At 42.7% G+C, this 25794-nt stretch overlaps 1 protein-coding gene across 17 annotated transcripts in view; it reads right to left on the minus strand.

The window, feature by feature from the left end:
- The window catches only part of MACF1 (microtubule actin crosslinking factor 1), a 340927-nt gene that overhangs the window by 137014 nt on the left and 178119 nt on the right, over positions 1–25794 (minus strand). For all 17 annotated transcript variants that reach the window (NM_001143860.3, XM_059882785.1, XM_059882784.1 and 14 more), the window contains 25 exons: positions 22414–22580; positions 21514–21626; positions 21308–21414; positions 20768–20887; positions 20534–20629; positions 19765–19892; positions 19581–19674; positions 19232–19386; positions 18263–18539; positions 16049–16177; positions 15290–15367; positions 14555–14716; positions 13392–13496; positions 12687–12782; positions 11364–11489; positions 8947–9099; positions 6817–6971; positions 6293–6419; positions 5724–5907; positions 5113–5282; positions 3655–3833; positions 2825–2963; positions 1993–2186; positions 816–978; positions 14–97 (listed from right to left, as the gene is read on the minus strand). In NM_001143860.3, coding sequence (NP_001137332.3) covers positions 14–97; positions 816–978; positions 1993–2186; positions 2825–2963; positions 3655–3833; positions 5113–5282; positions 5724–5907; positions 6293–6419; positions 6817–6971; positions 8947–9099; positions 11364–11489; positions 12687–12782; positions 13392–13496; positions 14555–14716; positions 15290–15367; positions 16049–16177; positions 18263–18539; positions 19232–19386; positions 19581–19674; positions 19765–19892; positions 20534–20629; positions 20768–20887; positions 21308–21414; positions 21514–21626; positions 22414–22580 — 3501 coding nt within the window. The remainder of the gene's footprint in view (positions 1–13; positions 98–815; positions 979–1992; positions 2187–2824; positions 2964–3654; positions 3834–5112; positions 5283–5723; positions 5908–6292; positions 6420–6816; positions 6972–8946; positions 9100–11363; positions 11490–12686; positions 12783–13391; positions 13497–14554; positions 14717–15289; positions 15368–16048; positions 16178–18262; positions 18540–19231; positions 19387–19580; positions 19675–19764; positions 19893–20533; positions 20630–20767; positions 20888–21307; positions 21415–21513; positions 21627–22413; positions 22581–25794) is intronic.

Genomic DNA, 25794 nt, shown 5'->3' on the forward strand with positions numbered 1-25794 from the left:
CCGGCAGCATTACCTTTACAATGGTGGAGTATTGCTGGGAAAATTTTTGACACTGGTCCAGTTTCGTCTGATTTCTCTCAATTTCTGCAAACAGCTCCTAGGAACCAAAACATCACAACCTTTTATCATTGTCATTATCATCACTGAAACAGGTAAGCATTTATTACGTTCTAAGGCAGTGGTTTTCAAACCTTAGCTGTGTCAGAATCACCTAGAACACTGGATAAAACATAGATTGCTGGGTCCCATCTCCAGAGTTTCTGACTTGATAGATTTGGGTTCGAGTTGCTTTCATCATCAAATGAGAACTCTCATTTCTAACATGTTCCCAAGTGATGCTGAAGCTGCTACTCTGGCTGTCAACACTTTGAAAATCGCTGTTCTAAGTAATTTACATGTATCATTTCATTTAATCCTAACTACAAAAACCTTATGAGGGCAGTTGAACAAACGATGGACTATATGCATTTTACTGCTGAGGAAAGCAGAACACTAAGAGATTAAGTAATTGGCTCAAGTAAGGGAGCCAAAAAAAAAAAAATCCCTCAAAATACCAACATATAAAAACAGCTTTGAATGAAATAATTTTCTTCAACTCATAGCTTCCCTGGGTTTTCATTTCCTATATTCTAACCCTAGCAAAACAAAATGCAATATTGACCAGTGCTTTCAATATATACTCATGGGAACTCAGGACAGTGACCATTCTGCTTGAACCCTTTTCAGAAGAGGCTCAGAAGGTCTTGATATTTGGGGGGAAGTTAACTGCTAGTTGCTTCCCCCTGCGACTTCCACTGGGCCATGGCCACACCCACCGTCTGCTGGCTGAGCTGCTCGGAGAGTACTCTGCTGTCCTCAGCCTGGCCTGGCTTCATCATTTCCTGCTGGGCAGTGGTTTCCTCAATCCATTTGATGAGAGTTCCATGGCAGGCTCGGTAATCTCCCAGGACTTCCTGGATACTTTCTAGCTCAGATTGGCTGCAGAAGCAAAGGGAAACTACTATCAGATATCTTGGTATAAATACAACTAAGTAAACAAGGCAATTCCCTGTTTAGCCCAGCCATGCCTCCAGCTGAGCTTGACCACAGAGGAATACATCTTTATTTCGAGGGAACAGCAATGCAACACTGGGTGGGAGCTATGCATGTACCCAGTATTCTGTGGGTGAGAAGTAAGTAGAAACCAGGCGTGCGCTGCTGACCTAGAAACTGCTTTGAAGCCTGGCATCCTGTGATAATCCTTGTCAATTTTTTCACCTATGTTGCCAAGGATTACTGGGGTTGCCAATAAGGTAGTACTGCCTGTACACTTTGGCCTCCTGATGATAGAGGACCTGTCAGAGTGTACAGCCATGATTTATGACTCACTGTGGTTTCTTGGAGAGAAAAGTAGGGGTAGAGTGGGTGAAAAATAGTAGTTACTGTTAATTCCAGTAACAGCTTCTTATACCACTTTTATTAGTCTAACTAGCCTCGGGATAATAATTCAATTATAGAAAATTAATCCAAACTTACATGAGTCTCTATCACCCCTCTCCCTATATATTTTCCTAAGTAGACTGGCCTGAGGCGATTTTCTGTCTTCCCTATTTAAATCGGGCATCAAAAACAGAACCTCAAGTAACAGATAAAAACACTAAATTAGCGAATGAAAAGGAAGCAAGAAATTCTGCAAAGCCCCACAATGAATAATGACTCATATTAAGTATCAAAGCTAGAGAAGTCTCCGGTGGTCCAGTGGTTAAGGCTCTGTGCTACCACTGCAGGGGACGCAGGTGTCCCCTGGTCAGTGAGTGCATGCTTACTTAAAGGCAGGAGTCAGTCAGGATGGGGCAGGAATTAAGTGACAGTGTGAAATCAAGTGACAGGATACATTCTGGACAACATTCTGACCAATCTCTGCCTTTAAATAAGCATACACAGAAATAACTCTATTTTCATTTAAAACCTAGTTTCTGAACCCTAGAACAAAAGGGTGGGGCTATCACTCACCGGGTCTCGAGCTGGGCAATGACCCGGTGCCAACGGTCTTGTAGCTGGGAACCTTTTTCCTGACAGCGCTCCAAATCCAGGTTTCGCTCTGGGGTCAGACGGCTCAGCTGCTCTGCCACTACCTTGGCTTTGCCAATTTCCTCATCCAGGACTGAAAACACTGAATTCTTGTCCTTCACATCACTAAGCCAGTGCTATAAAAACACAAGCAGAGCAACAGGTTAAATATATTCCATGATAAAAAGGACTCAGACTAAGGAACAAAACAAGTTATTGTCTACAGCTGGCTCCATGTTACATCGGTGATTCAAACCCAGACTCTACAGTGTTTGTGCCAGAAATGCCTCCATAGTCCTCAGGCACACTAGGCAACCAGTAGAGAAAAGTGCAAGAAACCTGTTTGAAACCTGAGTGTTTGAAACCTGATTCCACCACTTATAAGCTATGAAACCATGACAAGCCACTTAGCCAATCTGAAAATTCTCTCCTCTAGCCACCTCACAGAGTTGCTTGTGAGCATCAAAGGAAGTAAGAGCTAAGTGATTTACAAACTTACAGCATAACCATTGATTGTATCCAATTACACTATGACTCTACTGAGGAGAAAAGGGAAAAAATAAATAGAGAAGCATGGTCCTTTATCTCCCTTTTGCAGTTAGATATATGTCTCGATCCTCTCTTCTTTGGACCTACGTAAAAAGACATTAAATATAATATATTGCCTAATTTGAATGCAAACTTTAATCAGTGGCATGCCATCCAAAACTGCATTTCTCTGCTAACCCCAAGCAATGAGTATGTTAAGTCAAACTAGGAACTAGGAGAAACCAACCCGTAATGTAGACCGATGGGACTCCAGAGCTGAAAGATCTGGTGGTACTGCTTCTTCTTGACTCAGCTTGATTTCATAACCTTTGACCAAGAGTTCAGCATCCTGGATGCTACGCACTATAACATCGATTGTCTTCAGCCTGTGAGGATAAAATCACCTCCATTAGTACATGCATTTTAAGAGCTGGGCTTCGGACCTGGAGCGCTACCAGGAGAGTCACCGACCGTAGCTGTCAAAATCAACGTCATCGCTACTAAATGACGACAGGGTTTCACAAAGATAAGCATAGTGTATGTACTGCCAATTCAAGCCAATTAAAATATAGTTTGGAGGACACTGGGACACACACACACGTGTGTGTGCATATGGTGGGGGTCTCACAAGAAAAGAGGACTGGGGACAGAAACCCACTCAAAACCATGAAGACTCCAAGATCTCCTCAAGGTCACAGGTGGGGATGTGTGGGTAGAGGAAAAACCCTCAAAGCCTAATACACGGTTTAGATAAAAATTTCAATTTCTCTTTCTTTAGTGTCCCTTTTTCTGTTTTAAAAAGAAGTATCTAATCAAACAGAAATGAGATTCAAAATAGTCATAAAACTGCAAATCAACTTCTCTTTTCCCCTTCTGTGTTCCCAGCATTTGTTCATTGCAGCCCAAATGAACCCACTCCATGTTATTTGGAATTAAAGCCAAGATCTCTTTTTATGAGCACAAGCTCTTCAAAACCTGTAATCCCCCTGCATTGTTCATGAAACATGCCAGGTACTTTTATTTTCCCCATCCAAATGGAAAACATTGCCCTCTTGACCCAAATTCTCACTCACTCACTTGTTTAAATAGACAGTGGAGAGACCATACACATGGTCCATTTTCTCCACCAGCAGATTGAGTTCTGAGCGCAGAGTTGGGACACTGGAACCAGATGGGGACTGATGGAGAAAGCTGTTGCATTTCATGGAAACAGCATCCAAGTCTGCCCTCAATTGCTGCAGATCCGCTTGAGTGTGCTATCAGGAACAAGACACACAACAAACACAGAGACAGAATTGAACCAAGAGGTTAGCAAGAAGTCCTAGTTTAGAACAGCAAAATATCAGAAACAGACCAAATGTCATATATAGGAGAATGATGAAATAAACCAGGCAACAGCCAATGAAGGCAGAGCAAGGCAAAGAATACAAACAAATAAATTCTGAACACTGACTTGACTACAGACATACCTTCAGTATAAAGACAAAAAGAATTACATTAAACTCTAGATAGTAGGTCTTCCACATTTGCTGGCATACTGAGTGCAGCACTTTCACAGCATCATCTTTTAGGATGTGAAATAGCTCAACTGGAATTCCATCACCTCCACTACCTTTGTTCATACTGATGCTTCCTAAGGCCCACTTGACTTCACATTCCAGGATGTCTGGCTCTAGGTGAGTGATCACACCATCGTGATTATCTGGGTCATGAAGATATTTTTGGAATAGTTCTTCTGTGTATTCTCGCCACCTCTTCTTAATATCTTCAGCTTCTGTTAGGTCTATACCATTTCTGTCCTTTATTGTGCTCATCTTTGCATGAAATGTTCCCTTGGTATCTTAATTTTCTTGAAGAGATCTCTAGTCCTTCCCAGTCTATTGTTTTCCTCTATTTCTTTGCATTGATTACTAAGGAAGGCTTTCTTATCTCTCCTTGCTGTTCTTTGGAACTCTGCCTTCAAATGGGTATATATCTTTGCCTTTAGCTTCTCTTCTTTTCTCAGCTACTTGTAAGGCCTCCTCAGACAATCATTTTGCCTTTTTGCATTTCTTTTTCTTGGCGATAGTCTTGATTACTGCCTCCTGCACAATGTCACAGATCTCCATCTATAGTTCTTCTATGGATGGAGGCTCGTACTATCTCCATTTTCTGAGAAAGGAAACTAAGGATGAGAAGTAATTTGCACAGGGGCTTCCCTGGCAGTCCAGGGGTTATGCCTTTGCCTTCCAATGCAGGGGGGTGTGGGTTGGATCCCTTGTTGGGGAGCTAAGATCCCACATGCCTCATGGTCAGAAAACCAAACATAAAACAGAAGCAATACTGTAACGAATTCAACAAAGACTTAGAAAAAAAGGTCCGGGAAAAGTGTACATCAGAGCCCATAGCAGAATCTGAGCCTCTCCGTACTATCTGTGGAGTCACATGACTGACAGGAACCATGTCACAGAATATAACATACGTGTAAGGGACAGAGCGGAAAGCAGCAGCTCTGCTGAGCAGTCTTAGAGCACCCACCTTGCTATAAAGGCTTACCTCTTGTTCTGCAATCCTTAATGCGTTGTCTTGCCGAGCATCTTTGTCAGTCCGAGAGCTGGCTGGGGACTGAATTCGCTGGATTAGCCTCTGTTCACACTCCTCCAGGCGCAGCCGGATGTTCTTCAGCTCTGAAATGTACATCTTGGCCACAGTTTCCTCTTTGTCCTCTGTGAATGCACAAGCACAGAAGACCGTTAAGCACCACAACAGAGATCGGCAAACCTGAGAAAAACAGATTTACCCTGCGATAGGGTACCACTGGTTCTAGCAGAGCTGATACTCCATGAATGAAAGCAAAGCCTTATATGGGGAACCTTCTGCCTGTTCCCAAACTCCCTGCATTATATACTGAGCTTTAAGGTCCAAATACATAATTTCCACAAGAAAACGGGATAGGTTTATTAGCAATGATGAATAAAACACAGCCTTGTTTTCCATCATCTGATTTTGAGAATTCATCTCTGTGAGTTATTCGCTATCTCAAGTTTTCCTAGCAATGCAAGTGGTAAAAAGGTGTTGACGATACTTTCTAGTTTGTCTGAAGGGTCGAGCAGCACCTTTCAGGGCTCTCATTCCACCTTTCCTCTCCCTCTTCCCAAGGCACACACCATTCTCCATGGACTTCAGCAGGTGCTGGAAATGGGTTTTACACGCCTCCACCTCCTCTTCCAAGCGAAGACGGTCAGCCACTGAGAAGAGGGCCGAGTCACGACTCTCCTGCAGAAAGTCTTCGTAGTGGGCCTGCAGATTCTTCATAACCTGGTGGTACTCCCCAGGTGCTGAGGAGCGGAGCTGCAGAGAAAATAAACAGTGGACATTTCAATGGAATGGAAATGTAACACAAAATAGTGCACAAATCATATTTATAAACACGTTGATTTTTCACAAATTGAATGTGTCCATGAAATCACCATTCGGATCAAGAAGCAGGACATTACTAGCATCTCAGAAGCACTCTGTGCCCTCTCGGATGCAAACCTTAATGATGGCCAATTCACCAGCATTCCCCTATTCTGCACATTTATCCAAAAGGTTTTAGTTTCTAAGATCCTCAAGCTCCTAACCCTGCAACAGTATCCCTGACTTCATTTCCCACTAATTGGGTGAGTAGGAGTCCTGCTGAAAAGATAAAACTTGCCAATAGGCTATAAGCCTGGGTTAAAGCTTCCATAATTACCTTTTCCAGATTCCAGGTCTTTACAAGGTCAAGGTCCTTCCTCAGATAGTTCCAGGAGATAAGGCTTTTGGTGTTGACATGTAGTTGATGCCAAAGGGCCATCACCTTCTGATAAGATTGCTCCACCCTACAAACAACACAAAACCTGGCTATAGCTTTTCTAAGGCCTGAGGTCCACCCTAGAGACCTTCTAAGGGACAAAAAGGTGATTGCCTCAGCAGAGCTGAGCAGAGAAAGACAACAAGTCAAATACTAACAACACAGGATCTTTAGACCTAAACTAATTGATATTCTCAAGCACATATTTAGCAATATCATAAATGTTACCTGAATATACTGATAATATAATTATGAGAAGTCAGAGCGGAAAAGCAATGACAGACAAAATAGAGACAAAATAACTCCATTTGAAATTTTTGAAAAATTACAATAATGCTTAGAAAGCAAACGCAGATTCATCCCTCCATCAGTTCACCCGCAAAGGGCAGAGGTGGGGAAGCTCAGGGTGGCAGCTGAGCCAGTACCTGCTGGCTGTCTCCATGGCATCCTTATTGGGTGGGGGGATGAGGAAGCAGACTGACGGCACCATTGCCTCGTTCCCTGTGGGGCTGATCACTTTCCACTTGGTCCTCTGTGAGTTATCTTCCAATACACACTCATCATTCTTGCAAATAGTTATCTGAAAAGACAAATTTACAAGTTATTGCTAATGGATAAACAAATGACCTATTATTACCTGGTGCCTGATCCCAAGGCTATGAAATCCTTAAGGAAAAATCATTTTGGAGATCTTTATCACCTAGGGAAAGTTTCTGATTTTGACAAAAAGATAATGTGTATAAATATACAACCCAGGGATGGTTGCAACATGAAAGAAATAAATGAAGCAAGTGTTTATTAAATGCCTGTTACATGTCGAGTAACTCAGGTATGACAGTTATATGGAGACTGTAGGAGCTCCACGAGTAATCTCTCTGTATCCACAATGAACACGGTAAAAATTAAAGGGATATAATACAACTTTGCTTTTGTGATACTTCCATATCCTCCCTTCCTGTCACCCCACTCAAATCCCTGAATTGTTCAAGCGTTTGAAATCATCAGCTCTTTCTCTTGGGAGACAGGTAACCAGTATTATTGGTTTCTGACTAATTTATAGACAAATATTGAGATAAAAGCACAGGAAGAGGTCATTCGTTCTTTGGTATTATAACACATATTTATTGAGCCTACTATGTGCTTGGAAGTATGCTAGGCCACTAGAGATACATATCCCACATATTCTGATGTGCTGCTGCTGCTGCTGCTAAGTCACTCCAGTCGTGTCCGACTCTGTGCGACCCCATAGACGGCAGCCCACCAGGCTCCCCCGTCCCTGGGATTCTCCAGGCAAGAACACTGGAGTGGGTTGCCATTTCCTTCTCCAATGTATGAAAGTAAAAAGTGAAAGTGAAGTCTCTCAGTCGTGTCCGACTCTTAGCGACCCCGTGGACTACAGCCCACCAGGCCCTCCGTCCATGGGATTCTCCAGGCAAGAGTACTGGAGTAGGGTGCCACTGCCTTCTCTGATATGCTACTTGGTTACAAAACTGTGTGACAAACTCAGTTTACCAGGGAATGCAAGGAAGGCAAAAACCCGCTCTTCGTTAGCGGGGTAAAGAGATTATTCAAGACTCTGAAGCCACATTAAGGAATTCAGACTTTTTGAAAAGAAATGGGGCAACTTCCCTGGTGTTCCAGTGGTTAAGACTTAGTCTTCCAACGCAGGGAGTGCAGGTTCAATCCCTGGTCAGGACTGGAGCTAAGATGCCACATGCCTCGTAGCCAAAAAACCAAAACACGAAACAGAAAAAATACTGCAACAAATTCAATAAAGACTTTAAAAGTGGCCCATGTGTGAAAAAAAAAATCTTAAAAAATAAAATGAAGAAGAACAAATGGAGAATTGTTGTAGGACTTAGGCAGGGGAGTGATTTTTTTTTTTTTTTTTAAGATCATGCTGGTGGTAGGATAAAGAATACATTGAATGGGAGGCTGATGCAATAATCCAAGTGGGTCTGATTTAGGTAGAAGCAGCAGGGATAGAAAGAAGAATACTTGAGGGATATTTGTGTGTGTGTGTGTATGTGTGCCCTCAAGTTGTGTCTGACTCTTTGTGATCTCATGGATTGTAGCTGCCAGGCTCCTCTGTCCATGGGATTTTCCAGGCAAGAATACTGGAGTGGGCTGCCATCTCCTACTCCAGGGGATCTTCTGAACCCAGGGATTGAACCCACGTCTCCTGCACTGGCAGGCCAGTCCTTTACCACTGCGCCACCTGGGAAGCACAGTGAGGGGTTTCTTTACAAACGCTGACGTGGTAGCAGCTGTAGGAAAAGAGGAGAGGAGTCATGGTCTCTCTAGGATGCTAAAAAGCCCCATTTCTAGCCACGCTTAGGCAACTGGGTAGATAATGATGTCAGTTACTGAGGCAGGGAGCAGGTCAAGATTGTAGAGTTGAGGCTTATGCTTTTAATGATAGATTTAAGCACGTTTAAGTTCTAACAACAGAACTCTTATCATCTGATCTTTCCTTATTATCATAACCCTAACTGAAGGCTTCCCTTGTCCCTTGTCTCCCTTTGGAGCAGGAGGTACCCTCCCCACCTCCTCACCTCAATCTGCCTGTAGTCACAGATGGCTTTCACGGATATGGTGCTCTTTAGCATGTGGTCAGGACTGCGTGGTTTTAGCTGAACAACGGATTTTGATCTCCCAACAAGACTGGCAACGGAACTCTTGGATTGTATAAGCTGCTCCTTTTCATCCTACAAAATGAGAAGAAAACCGAAGAGACATTAATGCTGCTCCTCAGGAGACTGAGCCAACAAAGAAAACTGAGTGCTCCACTCCCTCTGAGAACGTCACTTCTCGGTTAAGCAGGGATCCTTGGTGGAGCCATCTTAGAAACACAGGGATAAAGACGACAGGAGAGGATGCTTCTGTCTGCTACCAAGTGCATTTATACTCAAATTTTGCAGCTTTCTCCCTGTGCAGTTTTCAATGAACCATAAAGCCACATGCAAAAGCAAATAATAAATAAATAAAACAAAATAAGAATTTCTAGCTGCCAAATACAGCTAACAAAGGATTTTGCCAAATAAGGTTCAGAGAACATGGAAGTTAAAAACAATGATAATAACTAGGTTGTGGTTGTTATTATTATTATTATTATTCAGTTTCTCACTGACAGAAGCCAGCTCTTGCCTCTCTGCTTAGGAGAAGTTAGAGTTATGGTCTTTTAATTTTTTTCTTTTTTTAAATAATGTTATCTCCCAAGCTCTATTAGAAATATTTTACTTTCTTAGATTGAATCAAACTTTCTAGAGAAAGATCTTAGCTCTTCAACCAACAACCTATAAATCAAAGTTGTTGGTGAAGGTACTGTGAGAAACAATTTAGGGTTTACCTTTTGGAGTCTTGCTGGGGTATATTTACATAAATTTGATAGATTTGAAAGAGATCTCATGCAAAATTGAAACTCTCAAGTCTCTGCAAACCCAATTTTCTTAAAAACTAATGAACTTCTTGTCAACAAAATTGGTAGCAATCTACTACCAATTCCATTAGAGAATAAAAGATAGCTTTTATCTATTAGCCAGGATGTTTCGAGATCATTTTGACGTATTAAAAAGTCCCTAGAAGAGGGCTTTCTTGGGATGGAAGTAGATGTGATGAGGGTAAAGAGTTAATAATGTTAAGAAATGCCATTAAAGAATTAAGAATATGCAAGTAGAGAAAAAGAAATGCTTAAACAAACTACCTGTGCCTGTCCCCGGGAGCATGATTGGAAGAAATACAACTTTAACTTATTAGTTAAGAGAGAGGAATGGAATATGTCAGGGAGACAGCCACATTGTTCCATTCTTGAGAGCTGGTCTACCCATTTCAGTTTCCTTGCAATAAAGATGTCAATTTCTGTCTAACCCACAGCCAAACATCTCAAGCTCCAGAGACCAAACGCTCAGCGTGGTACAAGGTCTGAAAAGAACCAGAAGCCATGACAGATGCTCCCGAACCTGACGGACAAGCTGCGGAGCAGACCCAGGTGACTCCATGCCCCGATGACGCCGCCAACTCGATGCCCCTGACCTGGAGAGGAGGGAGCAGAGCAGCGACCCTCGAGAAGAGGAGATAGGACAACACCTGCAGAGGAGTTACCCTACGACAGGAAGGTACTCTGTGGGAGGGAGGAGATAATAGCCAAGGATTATTATATTCCTCCTTCATACTTGATGTGCCTCCAAGAGACATTCTAGAGACATCGGAAAAGTCAGGTCTTTACCCTTCATTCCAAATTAATTCAGTTCACAAATTCTTTGCTCAGGTGAAACCACTGAGCCTAAATTCATTCATAGCTTTACAGTACCTGAAAGCATTTTTTTTCAATCAATTAATATTCAAAAATTCCCCAGTATCACCCACGCAAAAAAAAAAAAGAAGAAAATGACACTGTTTGGGGTTATAATGGTTCTCTTACTTATAACTTGTTACTGAAATGTTAGACTCCCCTTGGCTTCTCACAAAGGAAAAGTAATTTCCATATTAAATATATATTTCCATCTTAATTTGAGATGTAGTTTGAGCCCCATCTTGTCAACTATATAATATATGCAGGGAAAAATTGGCTTAGGTCTAGTTCATTGGTATTTTAATTCTCTTTGCACGAGAGAGTGAAAAAGAATTTGGTGTCAGCTAATCCCATCAACCCTATTTTTCATGCTCTACACCCCATCTTTGGCTCCAACTAGTGCATTAAAACAGGAACAACGCAAAGAAACAGTGATGACCACCATGTGGCTCAGGGGCACATGGCCAGGCCCTTACTTCAAAAGCATACCCCAAGGGCTCCTATTAGCACCTTCTTTAAGAAAAGAGAAAGAGAACCACATTGACTAAACTCCAATCGAATGTGAGCAAAACTTTACAGTGATGACCCGCAGCCCTGGCGCTTTCAAGGATATGAACAGCAGCAGCTGACAGGGTTTACTCTGCTTCCCAGAAGCAGTCATCCCACTGATGCAACACCCACCATGGAGTCCTGCAGCAGGTCCTCCAGGCGGGATAAGCTGGTGCTGTGGTCGCAGGAATACTTCCGTTTGATGGAATCTTGGAGGTTCCTCAAGAATGACTCCAGGTCTCGAGCATCACTGAAGAACTGTGGGGATAAGAGGGAAGGGTACCTGGTGCTCAGTGCATCATGATACCAAGATGGAGAAAGAACAACCCCACTGTGCCGGCTGATTAGACAGTCCTGGATCACAAAGGCCACGCCAGGGAAACAGCAGGGCTGGCTGCCACAAAGCCCACTGAATGCAATACAAGAGTTAGTCTGCTTCACCCTTCAGAAACCACTGCTCCTTCTCTTGTGTGCTGGCTAGTGACAGCACTTGACTGTACGGTCTATTTCATGAAAAGCCTAGAGGTTGAGGGATCACGTGTTTCAATTTACTGATATGATTACAAAATGATCAGGAAGCTTATTTAATTAGAAGCAAATCCAAACAGAGATAATGGCTTATTTCCTCCTTCCACCCTCACCAGAAAACAAGCAGTATGTTCTTGATGTGATGATAGATTGATGAAGAAAAAAAAAAAAAAAATGGTTCTGATATTTTACAGCCCCTTCCATCAGGAGGTGGATCTATTTTTATCCCCCAGCAAAGCCCTCCCCAAGCTGGGCTTGCTTTAGCCAATGGCACATTAATACATGTCACAGCAGAAAAAAGACCTTGTGCACCGGGACACACTTTCTCTGGCTGCTTGTGGAACATAGCTACTCTTTCCCACACCAGTGGACTTTTTGTTTCCCTGCTACCCTCCACCTCTGAAGTCATTTTATTAACTGTCATGTGCCACTTGAGCCTCCAGGAAAATCAAAAACAGGCAGAAAAAAATTTTACAAAGGATCCAGTAGGACAGCTTACTGGATGCTAGAGACTTGCATACTGACTTGCCACCCCAGTCTACTGTCTGACACGGGAGTGACACAATCCAGGACCAACCGGCCCCCAGCCTGCCTGCCGACTGCCTGCAGCCATGCGTCACCCAGGCAAGACGAGAAAACAATCTTCAGCTGAGCCTAGCCCAAACCACCAACCCAGAGTCTCTTGGGGCCGTGGTTTGTACAGTAAAGGTTCACCGACACAGACGTGTTTTTAACCTCGCCCGTCCCGTGGCATGCTTGCAGGCACATGCCAGCACAGGCAATCACACTTACAGCCTCTTGCCTGAATGAAAAAAGGTATACCCTCTGATGAAAACAGAGCCATCCTTTCTGATGCTCGTGCGTGCGTGTGTGCATGCGCGCGCACACACACACACACACACACACACACACACACAGCCCAGGTACCTGAAAATAAGCAGTATTCTCTTTCAGGTGCTGCTCGACACACAAGCACAGCTGCTTCATCCACTGCAACTGGGACTGGACAGCGGCGCTGTAAGCCTGCAACGACCAGGCGCACGGACAGAAGGGCAGGGGTTTAACAGACCTGCCACATGTGTGCCATGCACTCGTCCATCTACACTTCCGCTAGTGCCAGAGGCCCACAGAGGATACATGAGATACTTGGCTGGCATGAGCTCAAAGCTCCCCACAAAAGAGAGGCCTGTCTTTTATCCAACATGGTTTTGTTAAAAGATGTTACACAGAAAAGGCCTCTTCTACACTCAGTTGCAACTAAATGATGGGGGCAGCAAACCCCAGGCCTAAGTCAATCCCTCTGCTGCCTCCACTGCCTCTTCCCTGGCCACAGGCACCACACCCAAGAGGCAGGATATGTCTAGAGAGTTCTGTGAAAAAATATGGTTCAGGTCAGTTTGCCCATGAAGTCAGGAGTTGACATCGCCTCTGGTGTTTCTCAGTGTCCTTGTTAGGCTATTATCACAACTCTCTACGGTCTTTAGGGAGCTGGGGTGTAAAGGGAGAGGACCTAAGCTGCATGATCCTTGATGCTTCCTCCAGGCCCCTCAGCAGAGCTAAGTCTTTCATGTGAACACTTGTATAATTACAACCTCTGTGCACTTGACCCTCACACCCTCAAGTCATACGCACCTCCACAGTCTGCTTGGCGGGGTGGTTCTCAAGGGACAGTAGCTCGGCTGTATCTTGTAGAGACCGAAACACGTCCTGTTTCTCCTCTAGTTCCATTGTCAGCTCCTGAAAATTGAATTCAGCTTTATTCAATAGGTGCTATTAGGAAGGAGTAGAAATAAAGAAAGGGCTGTGTTCCCTACCCTACTTTACAGGAGCCTGCAACCCAGGGTTAGTGCCAAAATGAGATGCATGAACGGTATGTGCTAGAGGATTTCAGAGAAGAGCAAAAATGCTGGAATCACTGGAGAATGACTCACAACAGATATGGGACCTGAGCCAGATGTGAGTAAGCAGGGGAACACAGGAGAGGCTGAAGGCAAGATAGGAGGGAACGAGGCTGGAGGGGAGGTTTCTCGTCCTCGCCCACTGACACAGCACCTGACCCACACAGCTGACTGGCGGGCTCTAGGTCCTGTTAACACTTAGGCCCCAGTTTAGAGGCTCTTCTGTGCCACTGGGTACTGATCCCTGCTATCAGATTTGACCTTTTCTCCCCGATGCTCTCTGAGCACTTTCCTTATGTCTCTATCACAGCCTAAGTTTCGTTCTTATCGATTATTTACTGTATTACAGTATCGTTTCTCCTTTACTTGAGAAGAATCGTACTTCAGAGAATTCAGAATGTATAAGAAGCCAAGAATACACCTCAGTTAAACAATATTAAGCCTTGTATTAAGCTTGCTAAATGTTACTTAGCCTTTTACACAACCCTTTGAAGTGTCACTATTATCCCATTTTACAGAGGTCCAGGGAGAGTAAATGACCTACCAAGGTCACAGAGCTAACAAGCAGAGGAATAAGAATTTCACTTAAGGTCTATCTCATTCCAAAGTCTATAACCTTGACCACAAAGTTAAATTGCTTCTAAAATGATTCAATTTGCAGACTGCTGCTCCTGTCACCCTAGACACTGCCTTTCTAACTACATTCCAAATAAATTCATTCTAGAGCTTGATTTCCCCTCTCTCCATATACACTTTCTCACAGGAACAGATATATTAAGCAGGGTCCCCATTCTACCTAGCAAAATGCAAATCCCGAAACCCAGGCTCTCAGACCAGCCCCTCTGGCTCCTTCCGCTGCTGTTCCCAAATATGACGGGTCTGTTGTGCTAGACTCACAGAGAAGTAATTTTTCTTGGCCGAGATATTGGGATTGTTGTCACTCCAGTCATATGCTAGTTCCTCCTCCTCCTTCTCATTCAACCAGATCAACTCAGCTGTAGCTCTCGAGACAAATTTATGCAGGCTCTGAAGGTGCCTCATCCGGAAGCTAGAAGTCTCCTAGACAAAGGAAGGATTACAAGGTTACATGTCAGCCTTTCATCTATAGAATACAGCACATTTGACATCAAAGCAAAGAATAGCTGAGGAAATGAATTTAGCTTTGCTTTTTAAATCTCTGGGTGTTTCTCCTCAGTTTTAAATTTAGTACTAGTCTGGTACAGGACTCCCGTGTCAATCCTGGCTGGAAGTGAGAACATGCCAGGCCTGTGTGGGGCTTCGTGGATAAAGAATGATCCTGGGCCGGTCCTACTCTGCACAATCTTGAATACAAGAATGAAGACCAAACAGAAGAGGGGTCTCTGTCCTGTCAATCTCAAACTTTGAGTTTTGATGGTCACTGCTTTGGTGAAGCATAATAACTATGATAAGCTCTACTTCAAACTTTCTGGGGCGCTGGTTTCTAACCCAGGAAGAAAACTGAGAAAAATGTGATGATGCATATGAACAACTGCACAGGAAACAATATAACCTAATAAATAGAAAACCAAAATGGGCCCAAACCAAGAGCCTTCTGAATTAGGGAACCACATGCTCCATGAACAGAACAAAACAGAGTTAGTCAAAACTCACCTTCAATTTACAATACTGTGTCTCCAGCTTTCCAAGAGTTTCAACATAACTGGTATGGAAATTTTGGGACATTTTTCCCTGATAAGAAAAGAATGAGATAAAAATATATTAGAGAAAAAGTAAACTATATCTATGGTATAATTTCAACTATGTAAATATTACGTCTGCACACAGACAGAGATTAGTCACTCTGAGAGTCAGCAGTTGGACGGGGCATCCCTGGCTGAGACTGACGGCTTGGAGCAGCGCTGGTGTGGACGGCCTAGCAGAGGAAGACGCCGCGCAGACCTCACGGTCTTCTGCTGCCAGCGATTCTGGGAGGTTTCTAAGCGAAACTATGCCTGCTGACTCCTCAAACTAGTTAGATGCTTTGTGGAAGAGGGGACTTGAAATTTAAAATGGGAGAACACAAAAGAGTGAGGGAGAGGAGAGACTGAGGAAACAGTTTTGCTTACCAGTTCTCTACTGCAGGTAGATGGGCAGTGGAAAGAGCATACATTTTTGGATACAAGGGCCTGAGTTTGGAAACTGCATTCGCTACTTACTAATTTTGACCTTAGCTTTCAGTATCACTACTCTTTTTGGTAAAAAGGGGTTTGTAAAAAACACCTTTCCCACAAAGTTATTTCAAAAAAGCAAGAGATACTTCATGTGCAAAAGGGACTTGTGGTCAAGTTTCAGGTACGGGACAGCTACACTGTATACTGCTCCATCGCACAGCCACCCCGCTGCCCGTAACGGATTCCGAATGCCTCCCACCTCATACAGCCTGGCCTCTTTGACACTTGAGCCCAGTTCTTCCACGCTGGCATGGATGTGCTGCTGTGCTTCCAGCTGCAGCTCCACACTAGGCAGGTCACTGCCCCACTCTGCCCGCTCCAGTTTCATCTGGGAAAAAAGAAATTAGGAATACAATTTATTGCTAAGTTGGCAGAAAATGAAAACTGTCAGCATCAGTTTGGATGATGTGGCTGTGGAGAGGGGACTGGCAAAAAGGACATCTAAACCATCTCCATCTTGGCCTCTTACAGGCAAGTACGTTATGACGTACCCTCAAGGAGCTGGAGGATAAACCCCATCCCTAGAAGCAGCAATGGCAGCCCTTTGCTGCTGCATGATGGGAATACATCCCTGAATTTACCAACAAGAAAGGTGTCTACATAGGCTGAAAGGCTTAACTTTACAGTTTAGGCATTTCCCTTTACGGAGTCTCTTCATTTCACAATCAGAATGGAGATAAGAAATAAATATCCATAAATACTAAGCTCCGTTCATGTCATCAACTATTGGCTAATGGAAGGTAATTGTAAAAGAGCTTGTCTTTGAGTTTATTTTTTGGTACAGGGGGAATCTGTCATCAGAAGATGGGAAGAATTTCATAGAAAACAAAAGGGTTAGAGGTAAGAGGACAGTGTCGAACTTGAACTGTTACCCTAGAATACATGTGAATACTGCCCCTTAGAACTGTGTCTTGCTTACACTTCAGAGCTGATACAAAAACAACAGTGAGGCAGCAGCTTCTCTGCAATGAGGGAATTTGAGAAGAGATAACTGGGGTTTATAGACTTGGCAACTTCTCCCACCAGCTCCCACGGAGAGCACAGTCAGCTGAAGGGAAGAGCTCCATGAAGGGCTTCAAATTAGAAAAGCCTATGCATTTAAGCCTTCCCTGGTGGCTCAGACAGTAAAGCATCTGCCTACAATGCAGGAGACCCAGGTTCAATCCCTGGGTCAGGAAGATGCCCTGGAGAAGGAAATGGCAACCCACTCCAGTATTCTTGCCTGGAAAATCCCATGGACAGAGGAGCCTGGTAGGCTACAGTCCGTGGGTCGCAAAGAGTCAGACATGACTGAGTGACTTCACTTTCACTTTCATGCATTTAAGATGGGATTTTGATGATTTGAACTTATCTTATTCTTTCAAAATTTAATAGAGAAGGGGGCTTGGGAGCTAGGCAGCAACGATAATTAAGGGAATCTATACAAGGGACCCTGCTTATTTAATTTATATGCAGAGTACATCATGAGAAACGCTGGACTGGAAAAAGCACAAGCTGGAATCAAGATTGCCGGGAGAAATATCAATAACCTCAGATATGCAGATGACACCACCCTTATGGCAGAAAGTGAAGAGGAACTCAAAAGCCTCTTGATGAAAGTGAAAGAGGTGAGTGAAAAAGTTGGCTTAAAGCTCAACATTCAGAAAACGAAGATCATGGCATCTGGTCCCATCACTTCATGGGAAATAGATGGGGAAACAGCAGAAATAGTGTCAGACTTTATTTTTGGGGGCTTCAAAATCACTGCAGATGGTGACTGCAGCCATGAAATTAAAAGACGCTTGCTTACTCCTTGTAAGAAAAGTTATGACCAACCTAGATAGCATATTCAAAAGCAGAGACATTACTTTGCCAACAAAGGTCTATCTAGTCAAGGCTATGGTTTTTCCAGTGGTCATGTATGGATGTGAGAGTTGGACTGTGAAGAAAGCTAAGCGCTGAAGAATTAATGCTTTTGAACTGTGGTGTTGGAGAAGACTCTTGAGAGTCCCTTGGACTGCAAGGAGATCCAACCAGTCCATTCTAAAGGAGATCGGTCCTGGGTGTTCTTTGGAAGGAATGATGCTAAAGCTGAAACTCCAGTACTTTGGCCACCTCATGCGAAGAGTTGACTCATTGGAAAAGACTCTGATGCTGGGAGGGATTGGGGGCAGGAGGAGAAGGGGACGACAGAGGATGAGATGGCTGGATGGCATCACGGACTCGATGGACGTGAGTCTGAGTGAACTCCGGGAGTTGGTGATGGACAGGGAGGCCTGGCGTGCTGCGATTCATGGGGTCGCAAAGAGTCGGACACGACTGAGCGACTGAACTGAACTGATACAAGGGACACAGAGCAACCCGACCCTCTTATACAATTGCTGAGTTCAAGGAACCTCAGTGTGCTGCATAAGTAATTGGAATGTACACCCACCTGCATTTCTTCTACCCAAGACAGTAGTTCATACACAAATCGAAGATTTCCTTCATCTTCAGAGGAGGAGATAGACACAAGTTCGACCCGAGTCATAGGCTTTCGGAACCAGGAGGTAGAAGAAGAATGGGTTACTTTGGTCAAGGGTTCTGCTTTCAGATGAGTAGTGGTTAAAGTAGAGGGTGGAACCAATTCAAGGGAAGTGAAGTGGCCCTTCCTGTACAAGTTCGTGCACTCTAGACGCAACGTGACCAGCTCATCCTGCAGACGCATGACCCTGAGATGGAAGAAGAGAAAGAAGACATTAAATTTATAATGTGCTTTTTGAGATAAAAATTTCCCTATACATTTGACAAGGATGAGGTAAAAATATAGATGAGATCATCTTAGGGAAACTGTTTTTAAAAAGAAAAAGTGTTCTGTGAATGCAAGGTGGTGTTATGTACATCTTCGTGGTTCAGAGTCATCTTTGAGGCCAGTGCCAAGTTACAGTGTTACCTGGAGGGAAGCAAATCAAAACCAGTGTTTACAACTCCTGGATGATACAACAGAATAAACCATGAACTAAGGGGTCAAAAGATGTAGCTGTTAGTCTCAGGTGTGTCCATAGATCCTCATCCCCTCCATATGCGCTGGGTTCCTCCTCTATGAAAATTTACATTGAATCGCTCCAGTAGTTCTAAAGCAGATGTGGTACCACAGTGCTGCAGGTCCCTCTGAAATATGTGGGGATATTATAAGACGCCATACACAAACATTAGGGAATCCTTCAGGTACTTAGTGGGCAGGGCCTCAAATAAAGGAAACCTGCTTCTACCATGAGAATTTTCCTGCCTCAAATACCTGTAGCATCCCTACTGAGACACTGATCTCTAACGTCCAGGCTGTAAGATTCAGTGCCCGACTCTTAATATAATATCTGAGAACCAGTAGTGATCAGGCCCTCTGTTTGAGTCCCATGTTGCTCACCTAAAAGCCAGCTCTTCTAGCTGGTAGTAGTTCTCATCTCGTAGGATTTGGAGATCCACCTGCAGCTGTCTGATGAGACCTTCACACTCCTGAATGTACATGATGACATCTGACTCACACTGCACTGGCTGCCCTGACTCCAGGTGAGCAGCATCCTGAGAGAGAAAGGGAGAGTGAGAGGAGGATAGCTCCCTCTGCTCTCACCCACTTGGACCCAGGGAGCCAAGGGGTCCACTGCAATTCCAAGACAAATGAAGCTGGATCCCTCAACTACTGACGTTAACCATTACAGCACAGGATGAGGAGTAGAAAACATGTGACATGAACATGTGAGATGAAACAGACTTACAGCCTGCAGTGTATTTTTAGCTAGTGTCAGTTTTTCTTCACAGTTCAAAGCACCATTCTGGATTTTGTTTGCAATCTGTAGCAGCAATTCCAGCCTAAAATAATAAGGTGAAAACCAGAGTCAAGGGCAGAGCTCAAAGCGGCCCAGTAAGTGATGCCAGATCCCCTCCAGACTCTGGACCCACCTCTCTACAGCTGGCCGAAGTGATTTCTCTCGCTCCAGCATCTCAATGATGAGTTTTCCCCACTCTTCTTCCACATCATTAGGGTGATAACCTTGAGGCAGTTTAATTCGGCCAAATTCAATCCATACCTTAAAAAAAAAAAACAGAGATACTCTTTTAGTCCAAAAACACAGCCATGCCCTCAGGCCCCGGTTTTAATTTATGCCTCGTCCATCACTTCCTGCTTCTTTGCCCAGCCATTCAGCAATTTTCCCCACTGTCTAATAAGAGATGACAAGTGAATATTTTAGCAGTACTTCACCTTCAGGTGAGAACAAAAAAATCACCTCTAAAACAGGGACCACTTGCTTGAAATCCTTCCATTTCTTACACATTTTCCATAAATCCTCCTGTCCTCTCTAACCCCACTGTGGAAATGCCCGTCTCCGCAACTTCAAATTCTCTAGGAATCAAAATGTGAAGGGAAACCTCTTTTCTTTCTTTCTATCTGAGAGAAAGAATTAGTCTTCCCCTGAGAAATAGGAAAACATCCATAAAACTCCAGATTTCTGAATGAATGTGTGCCACTTTCCAATAGGCCCTTTGAAGAACAGTGACGGCAGATACTTCCTCTTTACTGTAAACTCTTAGGAGCAGCCTGAGAGTGACGCTTGATTTGTCACCCTGAGAATATTGCTATTAACGAAGGTTTGGAAGAAGATGCAGGGAACAAAGTAACAAACGGCCTGCCAGCAAACCCCCGGTCTCAGCAAAGGATAAGCTTCCTTACCTCTAATAATTTATATAGTTCCTCGATTCTTCCTTTTTCTCTCTCCTTGGCCAGAATTTCTGTTTCTTTGAAGTGTATGTATTGATTATAAAGTGCCTACAAAATTAATATTTGGTGAATGAACACAAACATCCCAGTTTTCATACCATCTCACCCAGAAGCCAGCAGCAACAAGCTCTGAGACGTACTCCCCAGGGTGAATTTATGAAAAATGATTTAAGTCCATAACTTTACCTTTAGTTCAACAGGGTTCTGGGGAAAGGATTTATCTGACATCAGTATTGTGTGCTGTTTGATCCAGGGAATCAGGGAGTCCACTCGGCTTTGGTATTCTTGCCACCTGGCGTCCACTTCCTATTGCCAAAAGGGAGACACCACACACGCCCTGATTAGCAGTGTGCAAGCCAAGCTCAGGAGGAAGTATTTCAGGCCACCCCCAACCACGTAAAGCCCTTTCCTTTAATTACTGACACAGACACAGCCACTCAGTTTAACACTCAGAGTCCCAGTTTCAAAGCTCCTCAAGGACTCTCAAGATGGGATTCAATTTCCTGACACCTAGAATAGCCTATGCTGGACGCTACAAAATTAGCGCTCTCTACATTCATTCCCATGGACCAAGGACAACAGTCATGTATAAAGACGATATGGATTCAGTCTGCTCTGTACAAAAGTGCTATGCACACACTGTGTGCTGTAGAAACACAGTCTAATCAACACACTCCACCCAAAGCAATCACAGCCAGAAGGTATTTTGGGAAAATGTTCTTTTACCGTAGCACTGATCCCGTCTCCACCCTCGGGGACTTTAGGGAAGGCATCATAAATTGAAGACACATAAGTGATTACAGACTTCTCATCTGGAGATGGCACATCCACATCTGACAGACAAAGGGCGAGAAATCTGTTAGAACAACGGAACCCACTGGGGAAGAAATAATGAATGTATGTCAAACACCGGAATTCCAGTCAGCTCTCACCTTCTGCATCCAGTAACCGGGTGACCCCTAGTCTTTCCGCTACTTCGAATGCCTGTTCCAGATTCTCTCGGTTGCTCTGGATCTGTACCCTCTCCATATCTACCAGATCAGGTCTGTAAAAGTCCACCGAGACATATGAAATGCCCCTAGCTACAAGCACATGGGAATTCATACAAAGAAACCCTCTTAAAAGTACTCAAAGCTGAAAAATACTGGATGAGTTAGAGAGAAAGCAAGAGGTTTAGAGGAGCACTAGTCACCTTGTTAATCACATTCCAGGAACCCAGGGCTCCCTAATTCTAAACTTATACGATAGTAGGTTTGCTGGATTTCAAGGGAAAGGTATCAATTTTCCCAATGCATGGTTATGACCACTAGGAGTACAATAATATTGATTTTTGTCATTCAAAATTCCTATTTTCCTCACCCACTCCAAGCAAATTCCCACTTCTTAGTTATAACAATAACTAATTGTTATTTCCTCCAAGTGAATCACGCTGACCCTGGAGGCCGGCATGGCCCACTCCTCATCCATGACTCTGCTCCAGCATCCTCATCAGAGAGGCCACCGCTGACCACCCTGCCCAAAACACCACAACCCCCATCACTCTCTTCCCTCCACTGCCCTCACCCCTGTAAGACAGCATACACTTATGTGTGTATTGCCTATTTTCCCCATTGAAAAGTAATCTCTATGAGGGGAAGAATTTAGCTGCTTTCTTCACTTCTATATGAGCCCAGTGCTTAGAAAGCAGGAGTTCAGTACATATTCCTTTTTTAAATAAAAAAAATGAATCAGAGCCTGGATTGTCAGCTGAGAGGAAATGTGGCATTATAGCTAATTACAAGAAAGAGATGAGAAGCAGCCTCTCCAGGCCCCCAAGGCGCCGCTGTATTTACCTGTATCGGTGAATAAGCGCATTGAACATCTTCCCATCACTCCAGCAGGAGGAAAAGTTGGTGCATTTGATTCCTGTGTAACCAGCTGTCACCTTCTGGGTCCAAAGGAGCAGTTTCTCCTTAGCTGACATGTCCCCTGATTCTCCACTAATGTAGATGTCAGAGATCTGTCAAAAGATAGGACATGTAGTAATTTAAGATAAATAAGATGGAGCCTTTTAACCTTCTCTTCATACATGATGACTCTTAGAAGGAGATCCAAGGCTGGTATCACTTCAGATGAAAACTCCCAACATATACTCATTCTGTCTGGTAGTCAAAGAAATGCAAATTAAAGCTATGAGAGGTCATTTTTTTCACCTGTCAAATTAGGAGAGTTTTTATTTTTTAATGATACTGGTCAGCATTGGAGAGAATATCTAAAATTGGGCATTCTCATGATATTGCCACTAGTGGGAGTATAAAGGGCATAAGTTGCCTCTGAAGGGCAGTTTTTAAATAAGTCTTAAAATAGACATATATTTGATAGAAAGTTATCAGAGAAATGTGCAAAAAAATTTATACACAAATGTTTATCAAGACCAAAAGAAAACAAAGAAAAACAAACAACTGGGACTACATCAAACTAAAAGACAGCAAGGGGGACAGCCAAGGGGACCATCAGCAAAATGAAGAGGCAACCTATAGGATGGAAGAAAGCATTCATAAATCCTATACCTGATGAAAGATTAACCTCTAAAACATGGACCCACAGAATTCCATAGCAAAGAACCAAACAACCCAATTTAAAACTGCACAGAAGATCCGACGGGACATTTCTCTAAGGAAAACATACAAAAGGTGCATGAAAAGGTAGTCAACACCATTGCTCACTAGGGAAACGCAAAGTAACACCACAATGAGCTCTCACCCCACACCTACTAGAAGGGCGGTCATCAGAAACAAGGAAACAAGCGTTCAAACAAGGTAACAAGTGTGGGTGAAAATGTGCTGCAAAGGGAATCCTGTGCACTCATGGTGGGAATATAAATTGGTACAATCATTCTGGAAAACAGTATAGTGGTTCAAAACAGAACTGCCCTATGATCCAGCAATCTTACTTCTGGGTATAAATCCAGTGAAAGTCAAAGTCACTCAGTCGTGTCTGACTCTTTGCGACCCCATGGACTATACAGTCCATGGAATTCTCCAGGCCAGAATATTTGGAGTGAGTAGCCTTTCCCTTCTCCAGGGGATCTTCCCAACACAGGGATTGAACCCAGGTCTCCCTCATTGCAGGCAGATTCTTTACCATCTGAGCCATCAGGGAAGCCCAAGAATACTGGAGTGGGTAGCCTATCCCTTCTCCAGTGGATCTTCCCAAACCAGGAATCGAACCAGGGTCTCCTGCATTGCAGGCAAATTCTTTAAAAACTGAGCTATCAGGGAAGTCAGGGATACATCCAAGGGAAATGAAAACAGGATACTGAAGAGGTTATCAGCACTCCCATGTTCACTGCAACCTTATTCACAATAGCCAAGACAGAGGAACAACCTAAGTGTTCCTCAACAGACAGATGGATAAAGATGTGTTATATACAATAAAATACTATCAGGTATGAAAAAGGAAACCTGCCATTTGTGACAACATGGAGAAACGTGAAGGTATTATGTTAAGCAAAATAAGCCAAAGACAAATATTGCATGATGTCACTTTAAATGTGGAATCTAAAAAAAATATATCAAAGCCATAGAAACAGAAAGTATAGCACAGTGGTTGCCTGTGGGGTGGGAGAAATAGGAAGAAGATAGAAAAAGGGTACAAACCTTTAGCTGTAAGCTGAATTTAAGGCCTGAGGATCTAATGTGAAACACAGGTGTCTACAGGGGAAAATACTGTATTGTATAACTGAAATTTGAAAAGTGAATAGAACTTACATGTTCTCACACACATACACACACACACACACACACACACACACAAATGTGAGGTGATGGATGTCAGTTAACTAGATGGTGGGAAGCCTTTCTCAGTATACACATACAGGCACATAAGCACACGCTGCAGGTTTGGTTCCAGGCCACAGCAACAGAGGAGATAGCAATCACAATAAAGTGAGTCACACGCAATTTTGGTTCCAGGTATACATAAAAGTTGTGTTTATACTATATTACATGCGCAATAGCATATGTCTTAAAAAACAATTAAATTGTTTTTTACACCTTAATTAAAAAAATACTTTATTGCTAAAAAACGCTATGATCTGAGCTTTCAGCAAATTGTAATCTTTTTGCTTATGAAGGGTTTGAAATATAAGAATCAACAAAATGTGGAACAGAGACACGAGCTAAGCAAATGTTATTGGAAAAATGATACCAGCAGTCTTGCTCAATGCATGGCCACCACAAAACTTCAGTTTGTAAAAAAAAAAACAAAAAACAAAAAACAAAAAAACAGTATCTGTAAAGCACAACATTTGTCTGAATATCAAATCACCATGATGTACACTGTAAATATGTCACAGTTTTGTCGATTATACTTCAATAAGGCTGGAATTTTTTCAAATGCTTATCAAAATATGATAAATATTTTACAGCAAAATGTTACAAAGAGCTCAAACTCTAATGAGGAATTGATCGGTCACAAATTACAACACATACACAAGGCAGAATTCTTTATAGCACTTAAAAAGGTATGCTTTAGTTTAAAAAAAAAAAAGTAGTAATTGACGAGGAAAAAGTAAATTAATGAGATGAAGTAAAGTAAAATAAAAAATGTGTTGTCAAATAAACTGGTGGCCTTTGCTAAGTCCTCCTCCAGAGTAAAAAGACTCAGATATTTTTACTATATAAAGTTTGCTGATTTTATTACCAATACAAAAATCCTACTTATGGGGAAAAAAGGTATGCTTTAGAAAATGTTAGTGACAGGAAAATAAACCACCATGTTTTGTAAAAAGAAAAAGAAGAGTGCTTCCCTGTTGGTCTAGTGGTTAAGACACTGAGCTCCCAATGCAGGGGGCACGGGTTTGATCCCTGGTCAGGGAACCAAGATCCTGCATGCCACATGGTGCGACCAATAAACTAAAGAAAAAAAATTTTAAGACTAAAAAACAAAAAAGAAAAATACAAACAAAATAATAAAATACAAACAAAAAATAAATAATAATAGTGATTTTACATTAAAAATATATAGTTAAGTAACAGTCATATATATAAATATGTTAATATATATTAAAAATATATAGTTTATAACTATAATATATAGTTATAAAATAAAATAATACAAATAAAATAATAATACATTAAAAATATATAGTTAAGTAACAGTCATATATACGCATAATATGATAGATACATGTATGTATATGTATATACACCAAATTAGTAATCATAGTTCTA

The sequence above is a fragment of the Bos taurus genome, chromosome 3, assembly GCF_002263795.3.
Source record: "Bos taurus isolate L1 Dominette 01449 registration number 42190680 breed Hereford chromosome 3, ARS-UCD2.0, whole genome shotgun sequence".
Lineage (NCBI taxonomy): Eukaryota > Metazoa > Chordata > Mammalia > Artiodactyla > Bovidae > Bos > Bos taurus.